Source organism: Neolamprologus brichardi, chromosome 14 (assembly GCF_056152115.1).
Source record: "Neolamprologus brichardi isolate AB-2024 chromosome 14, ASM5615211v1, whole genome shotgun sequence".
Lineage (NCBI taxonomy): Eukaryota > Metazoa > Chordata > Actinopteri > Cichliformes > Cichlidae > Neolamprologus > Neolamprologus brichardi.
The window spans coordinates 25,332,563-25,345,127 of NC_142117.1; the positions used below are offsets into that span (position 1 = coordinate 25,332,563).

Genomic DNA, 12,565 nt, shown 5'->3' on the forward strand with positions numbered 1-12,565 from the left:
CTCCCCGGCCTCAATCGGGCGATGGGGGTGTGTGGTGGGGCGTGGTCTGCGGTGGCGTGCAGGGAGGGCGGACGCACCTGCACGGCATCCGCAATCACGCCCGCCACGTTAAAACACGGGGACTCAGGTGTGTGTGGTGTGAGGTGTCGTGAATAAAATGTCCGAAAACACTGATCCCTGGACCCGCCGTGCCTTATTCCTGCCACACACATATCTAATTCCTTAGATTTGTTTGTCTGATATTTTCGGTTAGATGGATCTCTTTCTCAGCCTCACCCTAGAAGGGACATAACATGACAGTAAAGGAAACACTCTTGATTTAGCAGGCAATTTGAATTTAAAGTATTACCTGTGGCTTCAGCTTTTAAGTATAGGCTGGATTTGCAGAATGCCTGGAAGGTGAAAAGCTCAGAAATCAGGAATAACAGTATAATAAGTGCAAAAATTACATGGCTGTAACCAGCTCACAGAAGAGATTAAGAACATAGAATTACAAATTCTAGCTGTCCTGGAAACACATTTTCTCTGCTGTTGTAAGGAAAATGAAAATGATCCAGGCAATATGTATACCTATACTCTACATGCGCTCTGTTGGATATATATGGAAAAATAAAAAACCGCTGGTTGTGATATGATGGTATAGGGCTTGATTCACTATACAGATCAAGCAATTCCTTGTTGTTTCTCACACAGTGAATATTGAGCAAAATTTCACTGCCTCTCACTGTCAGGCAAAAATCATTTCCTTTTGTACTGGAAGCAGTAAGAGACCTGCGGCATATTAGAGTCTTCAGAATATTCAGTCTCCAGGCTAATAGTCTGTTCAGAGAATGAAGGTTACTTCAAACTTTGCTGTTTGATTTTCAGCATTTTTAGCATGAATATTTTTTCCCACAAAATCGACTTAAAGCCAGTGGTGTGGGGCGACTTTTTTATTATTATTATAATAAAATAATAATAAAGAATCAGCTGAATTAAGAGGCTTGAGCAGACAAAGTTAACTGTAAATATCTACACAGTGGGGATTGAAAATATGAATGAAAAATGAATCTGATGTGTTGACAAAGCAGCTGGTTAAACATATTCAGATAATTTCATAGATGCTACTTCGAAAGTGTACCTACTCTCCCATCAGATTACTGTCAAAGACCAGTGGTTTATCCATAATGTACATGTGGAAATTACAAGAAAAACACAGCTGGCCTTTCAGCTTGTCCAGTTAAAGTAATTTTTAATGGAGAATGGACACGTCCCCAAAACAGAGAGAACTGGGGTCTTTTCTGAGATTGACACAAGTGAATATAGCTGACTGCAGCCACAAGATGGCAGCAATATAAAGGATGGATGCACATGTTAATTGACAGGCGCGAAGATCTCTGACAGTGACAGCATTGTCTGAGATCAAAAGAAAGAGGTTGGTTTCTTATGGTACAGCAACAACCCAGGAAACACCAAGCCTGCCAGGAACTGGAAACTGCTGAAAAAGTGTCACTGTCCACAAGAAGCCAGTTTTACATAACCATGGACTGAATGGTTCAGAATCGCCACTTTCAAATCAATATTCAGCTGCCCACATTGACAAAATGATTTCTGGGAGAAATGCTTTATGGTCAAACAAGAAAAAGATCAAACTATTTAGCCAAATTGACAAGAGGTATTTTTGGAGTACGAGTACCAGTTATTAAGCATGGTGGTGGTATCATGCTCTCGGGTTATTTTGCTATTGCACAAAGTCAATGAAATAATTAACATCACCTCAAATCAACAGCTAGATGGTTTCAACTTAAAAACAACTGGGTGTTCCAAGACAACAAACATCAAAAGTGATTTGGAAACTGATAAAGTTACAAAGTAAAGAGTTGTCAGATATCCAACCAGAATTATGCTAGAAGGTTGTTGCTGTCTACCAGGAGCATTTGGTGTGGTGCAGCTCGATAAAAGTAATTTAACCAAATAGTAGTAGGGGTAGTGGTCACATCACAATTTAGGCTCAGTGCCATCTTATAAATGTATAGATATATTATTATATAAGATTTAAAATGTATATGCATACGCTTATGTATAACATGGAATACGTCACACATATTCACAGACACAAAAGTTTTTAAATATCCTTCACTTGTGGCAAGTTTTTTTGATGTTTGCATGTCACTTGTTTGTGAACTTGTAGATGATGAAAACAACATGTGTTGTCTTAATCTGAATGAATAACAACATGCATTGAAGCGTAAGTGTGTGCACTTGGGAAGCACTTAAACTTGTTTGTGAGCATATTATGAAAGGGAAACTATGTTATGACATCAACCTAAACCTGCCAATTTACCTTTTTCCCAGAGGGGTGAGAGGTAGACAAGGGGCAAACTGGGCAAGAAAAGACAAGCAAGTGTTTTCGACAAGACTGATGACATCTGGCCCTTAGGATAGAAAACAAGAGCTCACCAGGTGTTGCGTTGAAAACTAATTAATTTAGAATTTTTTTAATTGAAGGTTACCTTGTTTCTCTCAAAACAATTAGCATTGATGCCATTAATTAGTGAGATGGCAGTGAGACATTAGTTACTGTCACTTGCAATTATTAGTTTAATATTGAAGAGAAGAAAAAAAAACTCTTCTAAGTTAACTTTAAGAAACATACACACATATTGAGTACAAAGGTATACAAAGTATAAAGGTTTCTATTCAAGGGTGTCATTGTTTTCACAATTTGAAATTAAACATTACATTTCAAAGTAGTTTATCTAATTTATGTTCAAGCTAATGCTGTACATATACATATATATTTATATTCATTAGGTTTACAAGGATTAAAAATATCAATATGAGTTCAAATAACATTGGCTGTATTCAGGCCACTCAAATCGTCATCATGACTTTCAGACTTTATTGTAACTCTAATTCTGCTGAATATCTTCTATTCAATTGTCATCTACCCACAATTTAATTGTAATTCAGTTATCTAGCTGTAAAACCTTTTAGGCAGAACTGGGAAATATAGTCTTTTTCTACTATGAGCACAGTCATCTTTAGGATTTCCCTCATTGCAGCCGTTTAAAAAGTATCCACACGTCATCATCAATTCTTTGGTAAATGTCATATTTTGATATGGACACTTGGGCCTGTGACCATCTCCTAGTATGCAGCAGAAATCAGGGCAGTGGGAAAAGATTTGCCGCCAAAGATGACCTTAACCAAGTACCCCTATTGGTTCCATTGAATTTTGGCAAACAAAGCAATTGTTTGATTTCAGTCCTTTTGTGAGTTTGCACTTCACATCAGAAGATGTTTCTCATTATTACTGAATGTCACCATTATACCTGAAGCCCAGTGATATTTTGCAAACATTTGGATTTACTCTTAAGATTGTCCCTGTAAGAGAAACTACTGTGACCTTATAGAGTCATGAGAAAAGAAAGTACATCTTCTTTCATTTCTAAGGTTTTATCTGGACATAACAAAAAATAAATAAATCATCTGGTCCTTACCAGGTTCAAAAATTATTTCAACACATCTTAAGGTACACAGCAATAAATAATCTAACATACATATCACATACAGTATATCATTTTGTTTTTAACAAAATTATACCAGAATGAAGAAACAATGAGTCAGAAGATCAAGATGACTCAAGAACCACCTTTAGCAACACAAACTTGAAGTAATCTTCTGCATATCTTTACCAATCCCTCACATCATTGAAGAGGAATTTCAACCCAATGATATTAACACTATTGCTTCAGATTATTGATATTTGTGGGCATTTTTTTTCCAGTGATAGCATTCTGGCCAGGGTGAGGTCTGTCACCTTGATTCTTTACTTTCTCAGGCATTATGTTCTAGATTTGCTGCTGTGCTTTGGATCACTACTCTGTTCCATGATGTAGTTTAGGCCAAGCTTTAGCTCTCGGACAGATGAGCTCACATTAGACTCTACAATACTTTGGTATCAATGTGCTCAGATTCTGTGGTAAAATAAGCCCAAAACATCACCCCTCTACCACTGTGTTGATATGTGGTATGAGGCGTCTGTGCTGATGTGCTGGATTTGGTTTCCAGCAAACATGGTGCCATGCATTATGGTTAGACGTTTTCATTTTCTTCTCTGCTTTTGAAAGGATATTATTCCAGAGGTATTGTGGTTTATTAGGGTGTTGCCATACTTGTTAAGGCTTTTTTCTAATTGTACTGTCATGGACTTCAATATTTAACATGCCAACTTGGGCCTATAAAGTCTGAGATGTGACTCTTAGGTGTTTTTGCAATTTCTTTAAACATTACACAGTCTGACTGAACAAGGCCCTTAATTGGTTTTAATTAAAGACACAACATTGAATTCTAGGGCTTATCTTCATTGAGGTTAAGAAATTAAGAAATTAAGTTTCAATCTATAATAAGAACACACAGCCAGTGTCAATATTTGTGTGTCTGTGGCCATGCCACTTTAAAAAAAAAAAAGAAAAATATACATATATATTTTACTTGTCAATGTGCTTGTGTTGAATTTCTTTATATTTCCCTCATGTGTTGGTCTACTTTTTGTTTCATAATTATTGTATATATTTGTATTTATATGCATTTTTGTCCCCTTACAGTGTGTATTGACTAGTAATATTGGCTGTATACAGTTTTTTAGTTACTACTACTACTACTACTACTACTACTACTAATAATAATAATAATAATAATAATAACAATAATAATAATAATAATAATATGCTGCTGCTGCAGCAGCAAAATATACATCTTAACTGGAATTAATATGGTTTTCAGTAATTCCACAATACTACCAGCAGATGACAGTATTGTCCATGGTATGGTGATGCAATAGAGGTACAAAGAAATCACTGATTTGTGATTGTGTGTATGTGTAATTTGTTAGGAAAATGTTTTGTTAACAAGACTAAGTATTTTACTTTTTTTCTTTTATTTTTATTGATTTAAATCTTGCACTACATACTGTATTGCTGTCCCAGATGTGTTCTGTATAAGAACAAAATTAGGTTTCAGCTTTTATCATTTCTTATTTATTTCTCTCTTTCCATGTTCTACCCCATAATTTAGCTGACTTGTATTCTAAGTTCCCTGTTATGGTAATACTGACCTTCCAAGACTAACTCTAACCCTTAACCCCTGACCTTACACTTTAGTGTAGGCCCTTCACTCTTGCAACACTAAAATGCTCTCCTGAATATAAAGATCATTTAGCAGTAATAAAGAACATCACTGGACTGCACAGAGATCTGACCTGATCCCCATTAAACAAGAACACAGGTAATAATCATTATTGTGCTGCTGCACTGTTACAAACTTATAAATACTACATAAGTGTACCGAAGGAAGCAGATCATTTTTGGATTGTTATCAAAATGTAGCTTAAATATTTATTATTTGTCAATGTTTTGCCAACTTACCCTGCAACAACCCTCATAATACCAAAGAGAATAAGCCTAGGTGTATAAAAAGTTCAGATCCAGTTGATTGATAATATGTCTTTTGACACTAAAAAAACATATACGAAGTTAACTTCTGACTTTCATTCATTTCATCAAGTTCAAAAAGTAAGATGAATCATAGACTTTGGCCTTGAGGGCACCAGCTCTCCAGTGGACATCATAAGGGTATCATGATGCAACACTCCTGGAAACAAGTATCTGCTAAGAGGATAGGTGTGTGAGCTGACTGTATTCTGGAGGGAATTTCTCAGTTTGTTATTGTGCTTGTGATTGGGATGAGCCACAGGTGTAGGTCATGGTCAGGCCTTAGGCACCTGCACTTCAGCACCTGTGTTCGAACTTAATCAATACCCAAAGGTAAACAACCGTGACCGAAACACCAATTTAACTTTGCATAAACAAAATTAACAATATCTTTTGGTAATTCAAAAGGGCTCAAGAGGCACACCAGCTGCTACTGAACATCCCTTTGGCTGAAAGGCAACAATAACAAAATTAATTATTTCAAGGCTCAATACACTGCTAAATCAGTTATGCTAAATTGTTTATTTTGCTTCCTTGTCAAAAGTGTAACTTTAATCCCCTAATCCAAATGCAATACCTTCTTAAAGTGCCACACAGGGAAATAACTGAAAATACAAGGTAAACATGCCAAAAGCATTTAGCACAAATTCAAATCAAGAATGATTATGTGTAAATCCACATGCAATATATAATGTTGTTTTTTGTTTGTTTCTTTTATTTTTATTTCACATTCAAACTTTCTGTTCAAAGCAGACAGAACAAAGAAAGAAAGAAATTGACAGATTAAAAAAACAACAACATATTAGCCCAGATTTCTAGATTACTAGATGTAGGATTCCACATCACCATGTTCATCCAGCTGAGGTTTTGTTAGTAAAAAAGACTTTCAAATCATCTTCCCCAACTGTTCATAACAGTTTACAAAAAAAATAATAGTTACTATCGAAAACTACTGCACTAGTTGTTTTCTGAAAAAAAATGACTTACTTGGTATGCCATGTTACAATATTAAGTGTAATAAAAAAGGCAGTTATTTGGTAATAATGTACATAGTTATGACAGTGTTCAGCAGTAATACTACCATTTGTATGCTGGAACACAAATTTCCTATGTGATCTAAAATAGTCAATATTAAAACTTTGCAGCATTTTGAAGCCCTGCAAAAATGAAGTGCCTTGTTTTAGAAGCTTGTATAAGTTCCCAAGATGAACAACTGCAAACCATATACTATATTTAATTATGGTCCCCACTTTTCATACCTTTACATTTTGAGGAACTGTATGTACACTGATGTATAAATTAACTAACTTTAAAAATGTAATCTTATTGAGGAACAGTTACACAAGATATGATATTCTTGAAGACATATATTCTCATTATTTTCATTACAGCAAACAGAGTGTGTACAATCATATGTATAAAATAAAATAAACTGAATGAAAGAAAGGGAAGCTGAACACTTTCGAGTTAAACATATGGTAGCATTCATCATCTCTACATTTTGAAATCAAGGCCTGCTGGCCATAACTCTGTGTGAAAATAGCCAAATAGTACATTTTACTCATAAATCAAATCCCACTAAACATCATATCTATATTGGGTCCATCAATTCTGGTCATGGATCAATGTCCAAAGCAGGTCCACATTTTGGACGTCCAAACTTGGACGTCAATATGATGTTCAACGTTTGAGCTTTGGACTGGGTAATATTTCTGGACATTATGTGTCTATGACAGGTGCAGGAAATGTACATTATTTATACATTTTTTAAATCATTTTTTAATTACAAATGTGTTTTATTACAAAGAGCTTATGATTGTAAGAGGAAGTGAACATGGTTGTGATTGGTAGAGAAGTTGCAATGACAAGTAGGAGAAGTTTGTGAAAGTGTATATGTATGAACTGGACTATCTGCTCGACAGTCTTTGTCAACGCGCACATTTTCCAAACTGTGAGAAGCTGGGGACATGTCCACCGAGCAGCTGCTCACTTTTGTTTTAGCTTCAAGAGCCTGCAGCATCCTGGAGATGTGCACTGATTACTCTGCATTCCTTTGTACATAAATGTTATGATCTAGACCCATTTCAGAAGGTGGCATACTGTTCCAGATCATTTTCCAATAACTTCATTTGATTGTCTCAGCCACAAATGATAGCTATAGACGGATACAAAAGTGTAAACAAAGCAACAAAAAGATTAACTGGTAGTCTATAGAAAACATGTCCTTTACCCTCTGAAAATATGTGACTACTGAGACTATCCGGTCTTTAAGTGATGACGTGACAAATCCTGCTTCCGGGCCTAAAGTAGTCTGCGTTTAATATGGCTTTTGTGTTGTTAACATGTTTGATGTTTTGTATTTCCTTCTATTTAATCTCAAAAAGCTCCTAAAAACAGTCAGTGATCACTGTTGACCTCCCTCGGCTTTCATTACCGCTAATCATTTATTTAAGCTCAGTTTTTAAAACCTTACAATGTAACTACAGCCCAGCCCATGCAGCAGTATATGAATGACTAACCTCGTGTTGTGGATGGATTATCTCAGTTGTTCTCCTGGCTGAAGTTTGGTCCGTTTACAGCATCCTGCCATGCGATTACATTTGTTTCTGACCACCGAGAACACTCACGTTAACTTTTATCGAGTGGAAAAAAGTTAGCGTGTTTATATTATGCTCACATAGCTGTGTCGCTACTGGTCACGTAGCAAATCACTATATACCAGCTAGCTAAACTTCAGTAACCCTACAAACGTCACTGCTGTTTAGTTTTCTGTCTTCATTTATGTTGGAAGTCATAGCAGAGCCGTACATTTGAATTTGTTTCCAAAACCCCGCAGTCTGGACATGCTATATTGTATTTAGATGGAAGCTAGCGAGCTAACTTTCTGCTAATTTCTAACTACGTTAAATGTCATAAATTCCGTTTTCATGGATGCCCGGATGTTAAACTCAATTGTTACACCTGGTAGAGCAGAACGCTGATCATTTTATTACAGATGAAAGACTTTAGACAGTTTTTCAGCTCTCAGTGATGCCACAGTGATCGTTTGATTTATGGACCTGGAGCGGAGTTTGAGCCCAGACATGGCTAGTGACGTCAGACTTAAAGACCGGATAGCAACAGTATAAAAACAACATTTAAACAGGCTTTAGGCTTTAGGCTAAGTTTTCTTAAGTTTGACATTGAAAAGATGTCCACAACAACCACAGTTTGACTATAAATAGCCTGTACATGGAGGTCCTACAGACATCTACACTAGATGTTCTGTAGACATTGAGAAAAAAATTTCACCTGGCGTTACAAAACAACCCCTCCAGTGGACCAAAACTGGACGTCCAAAAGTGACATATTAGAAAGGTTACTCTGACATCACTTTGCATAGTGGGATTAAATTAAAATTTTAAGTATTTATGGATTTTTTTTCAAAATGCACAAGTTTTATCTAATATTTTATGTTAAATCTTTAAATTGTGTATAATTATGCATTGATATGCACTGGACTTTAAGTTTGTTGGTCTGAAGTTATAATTTGTTTCATATAAATTTGGAAATAAAAAAAAACCTAAAATTGTAACAAATCATTATCAACACATAATATCATGACGAGGCCCAATGAAAGTTTTCCTGTCTGTGATTGGTTGGTAAAAACTAACGTACCCTGTCATTGTCTAAGATAAAATTCTGCTCTAACCCAGACAAGAGTAGCTTTTTCCCACCATAATGCATAAATAGAAAATGTTGTCATTGATAACAGGGCTAGTGTTCATTGGATTTTTTGCATTTCAAACTGTAGAGGAGAAAGCTTCTCTGTGTCAGATACTGGGGAGTCCAGAGTTTCCTATGCTGTCAAAAGAAGGAGATGTTATGATCGGTGGAGCCTTTTCCATCCACAGCAAAATAACATCGCCTTCACTTGTCTTTACAGAGAAACCCAAACGCCTCAGGTGTTCCAGGTAATTTTATGCTATTAACAAAAATACTGAGTTTTGTGACAGTAAACACAAGTTTATATTTGCTTTTCATTTCTCAGTGTCAACCTTAGGGAGTTTCGATTTGCACAGACGATGATATTTGCTATTGAGGAAATAAACAAAAACAGTTCTCTTCTTCGCAATGTTTCTATTGGATATCGTATTTATGACAACTGTGGCTCAACACTGTCCTCAATGCGTGCAGTTATGGCCCTGATTAATGGTGATGAATGGATGCTGGGAAAGAGCTGCTCTGGCCAATCAGCTGTGCATGCTATTATTGGGGAGTCTGAATCCTCTTCAACCATTGTTCTGTCACAAACTACTGGACCATTTAAAATACCAGTGGTAAGAGGGATGTTGATGGATATTCCAAGTATGCATATGAAATGTAAACTTTCCTTATTCTGTCTCTCTTTCTTACATCTTTCTATTGTGTGTACTCAGATAAGTCATTCAGCTACTTGTGAGTGTTTGAGTAGCAGGACAGAATATCCTTCTTTTTTTCGAACCATTGCCAGTGACTTTTATCAAAGTCGAGCCCTCGCTCAACTGGTCAAGCACTTTGGCTGGACCTGGGTTGGAGCAGTCAATAGTGATAGTGACTATGGTAACAATGGCATGGCTATCTTCCTAGCTGCGGCCCAAGAAGAAGGAGTTTGTGTGGAATACAGAGAGAAGTTTCACAGGGCAGAACCAGAAAAACTTCTAAAAGTGGTTGATGTGATCCGTAAGAGCACTGCCCGGGTTATTGTTGGTTTCCTGGCCCATGTAGAGATGAACAACCTTCTGGAGCAATTGAGTCTGGACAACATCACTGGCAGACAATTCATTGGAGTGGAGGCCTGGATTACTGCTGACAGCCTTGTGACTCCTACCAGCTTTGCTGTATTGGGAGGCTCACTGGGCTTTGCAGTGCAAAAGGCTAATATCAGTGGCATGGAAGATTTTTTAGTCAAAGGCTTTTGGGAGACAGAATTTCAGTGTAAAGAGGCAAACCAGGACAGTATGATAAATACTACATTTTGCAAAGAAAATCAGGATCTAATGGAGCTGATAGATTATGATGATGATGTGGCAGAGCTGAGATACTCCAGTAACATTTACAAAGCAGTCTATGCTGTAGCTTATTCTCTGCACAATATCCTAAAGTGCTCAAACATTCAAGGGTGTGACAAGAAAGTTCATGTTACTCATAGGCAGGTAAACTAAACTAATGACTAAACTTTTCTTTGTTTTATACATCAAAATAGTGATATTAATATAATGGCAATATATGACACAGTTTAGTTTTCTGGTCTTCAGGTAGTGGAGTCCCTAAAGCAAGTGAACTTTACTATTAAGAATGAGGATCGAGTGTGGTTTGACAGCACTGGAGCAACTGCTGCCAGGTACGAGGTGGTAAACTGGCAGCATGGACCAGATGGATCTGTTCAGTTTATACCAGTTGGCTATTATGATGCTTCTCTACCTCCTGGTCAGAGGTTTGTTCTTAAAACTGAAGACATTGTGTGGCCTGGAGGAAGCAAAGAGGTAAATATTTTAACTGATAAAACAACATAGTTAAAAATGCGTCTCTTCAAAAACTTTCACATATTCCTCTTTATTGGATCTGAAGTTGCCTGTCTCAGTGTGCAGTGTCAGCTGCCGTCCAGGAACACATAAAGTTCTTCAAAAAGGAAAGCCAGTCTGCTGCTATGACTGTATGCCATGTGCAGAAGGAGAAATCAGCAACACCACAGGTATCACAGTCGTGAATTACAGCAACGTGCATACACTGTTTGCTTTCTACAGTTTATGTGTCATGTTTAAGTGTTCTGTGGTACAGTTACTGATTTACAGTTACACTGATTTAATACCAATAACAGCAACACTGTTTTCATTACAGATTCTAATGACTGCAAAAAGTGTCCTGGAGAATATTGGTCCAATCAAAACAGAGATGCATGTATATTAAAAAATGTTGAGTTTCTTTCCTTCACAGAATTTATGGGAAAAATTATTGTGTTTTTTACTTTCTTTGGTGTTCTCCTTACTTTGATAGTGGCTGCTCTATTCTTAATCAAGAAGGACACTCCACTGGTAAAGGCCAACAATTCTGAGCTGAGCTTCCTGCTGCTCATCTCTTTGACTCTGTGTTTCTTGTGTTCTCTAACTTTCATTGGTCAGCCCTCCGAGTGGTCCTGCATGCTTCGACACACAGCATTTGGCATAACTTTTGTGCTCTGTATCTCTTGTATTCTGGGGAAAACAATAGTAGTACTGATGGCCTTTAAAGCTACACTTCCAGGGACTAATGTCATGAAATGGTTTGGACCTGTACAGCAGAGACTGAGTGTTCTAGCTTTCACTCTCATACAGGTATTGATTTGCATTCTTTGGCTAACAATAAACCCACCATTCCCTTACAAAAATATGAACCATTACAAAGAGAAAATTATACTTGAATGTGCCCTGGGATCCCCTGTAGGTTTCTGGGCTGTGTTAGGATACATAGGGCTTCTGGCTATGTTATGTTTTGCACTTGCTTTTTTAGCTCGAAAGCTGCCTGATAATTTCAATGAAGCTAAATTTATCACTTTCAGCATGTTGATATTCTGTGCAGTGTGGTTAACCTTTATACCAGCTTATGTCAGCTCCCCTGGAAAATTCACAGTTGCTGTGGAAATATTTGCTATTCTGGCATCAAGTTATGGGCTACTCTTTTGTATTTTTGCTCCAAAATGCTATATTATTGTAATTAAACCTGAACTGAACACAAAGAAACATTTGATGGGAAAAATACAATCAAAATAAATTAAGGCACCAGTTTTATTTCAAATGCATTTAGTCGTATACTTTTTGATTTCACTACTTACTCTTATGTTTTGGTGTGACATTCATTTTCACATGTATTGTATTTGTATTTTCTAGTTTTTCAAAAATCTTCAAAAAATTGAATGTACGACACCGTTTACAGTTTTCTTTTTTGTATTGATTTTGATAATTTTATTGTGTACTAATTCTAACACTGTCAGTAATATTAACAATAACAATCAACAATAAAAATGTGTAATAAATATTTGATACACTTTTTTTGGTTCATTATTAAATTGGGAATTAAGTGAATATAACGTTCTT

General features: G+C 36.5%; 2 protein-coding genes across 3 annotated transcripts; both read left to right on the forward strand.

The window, feature by feature from the left end:
* Positions 1–9,223: 9,223 nt before the first annotated feature.
* LOC148098891 (extracellular calcium-sensing receptor-like) lies at positions 9,224–12,241 on the forward strand. 2 transcript variants are annotated; one of them, XM_087851533.1, is made up of 6 exons: positions 9,270–9,427; positions 9,505–9,793; positions 9,893–10,596; positions 10,699–10,978; positions 11,064–11,187; positions 11,334–12,241. In XM_087851533.1, the coding sequence occupies exons 5-6, from the start codon at positions 11,151–11,153 to the stop codon at positions 12,239–12,241; spliced, it is 945 nt and encodes a 314-aa protein (XP_087707659.1). In that variant the 5' UTR covers positions 9,270–9,427; positions 9,505–9,793; positions 9,893–10,596; positions 10,699–10,978; positions 11,064–11,150. The 2 variants fall into 2 exon arrangements, with proteins under 2 accessions (XP_087707660.1, XP_087707659.1); XM_087851534.1 differs by lacking the exons at positions 9,270–9,427; positions 9,505–9,793; positions 9,893–10,596; positions 10,699–10,978; positions 11,064–11,187 and adding an exon at positions 9,224–9,263.
* On the forward strand, positions 9,653–11,008 carry LOC102797956 (extracellular calcium-sensing receptor-like). Its single transcript, XM_087851640.1, has 3 exons — positions 9,653–9,793; positions 9,893–10,648; positions 10,751–11,008. Exons 1-3 carry the CDS (start codon positions 9,653–9,655, stop codon positions 11,006–11,008), a joined length of 1,155 nt encoding a protein of 384 aa, XP_087707766.1.
* Positions 12,242–12,565: the final 324 nt, after the last annotated feature.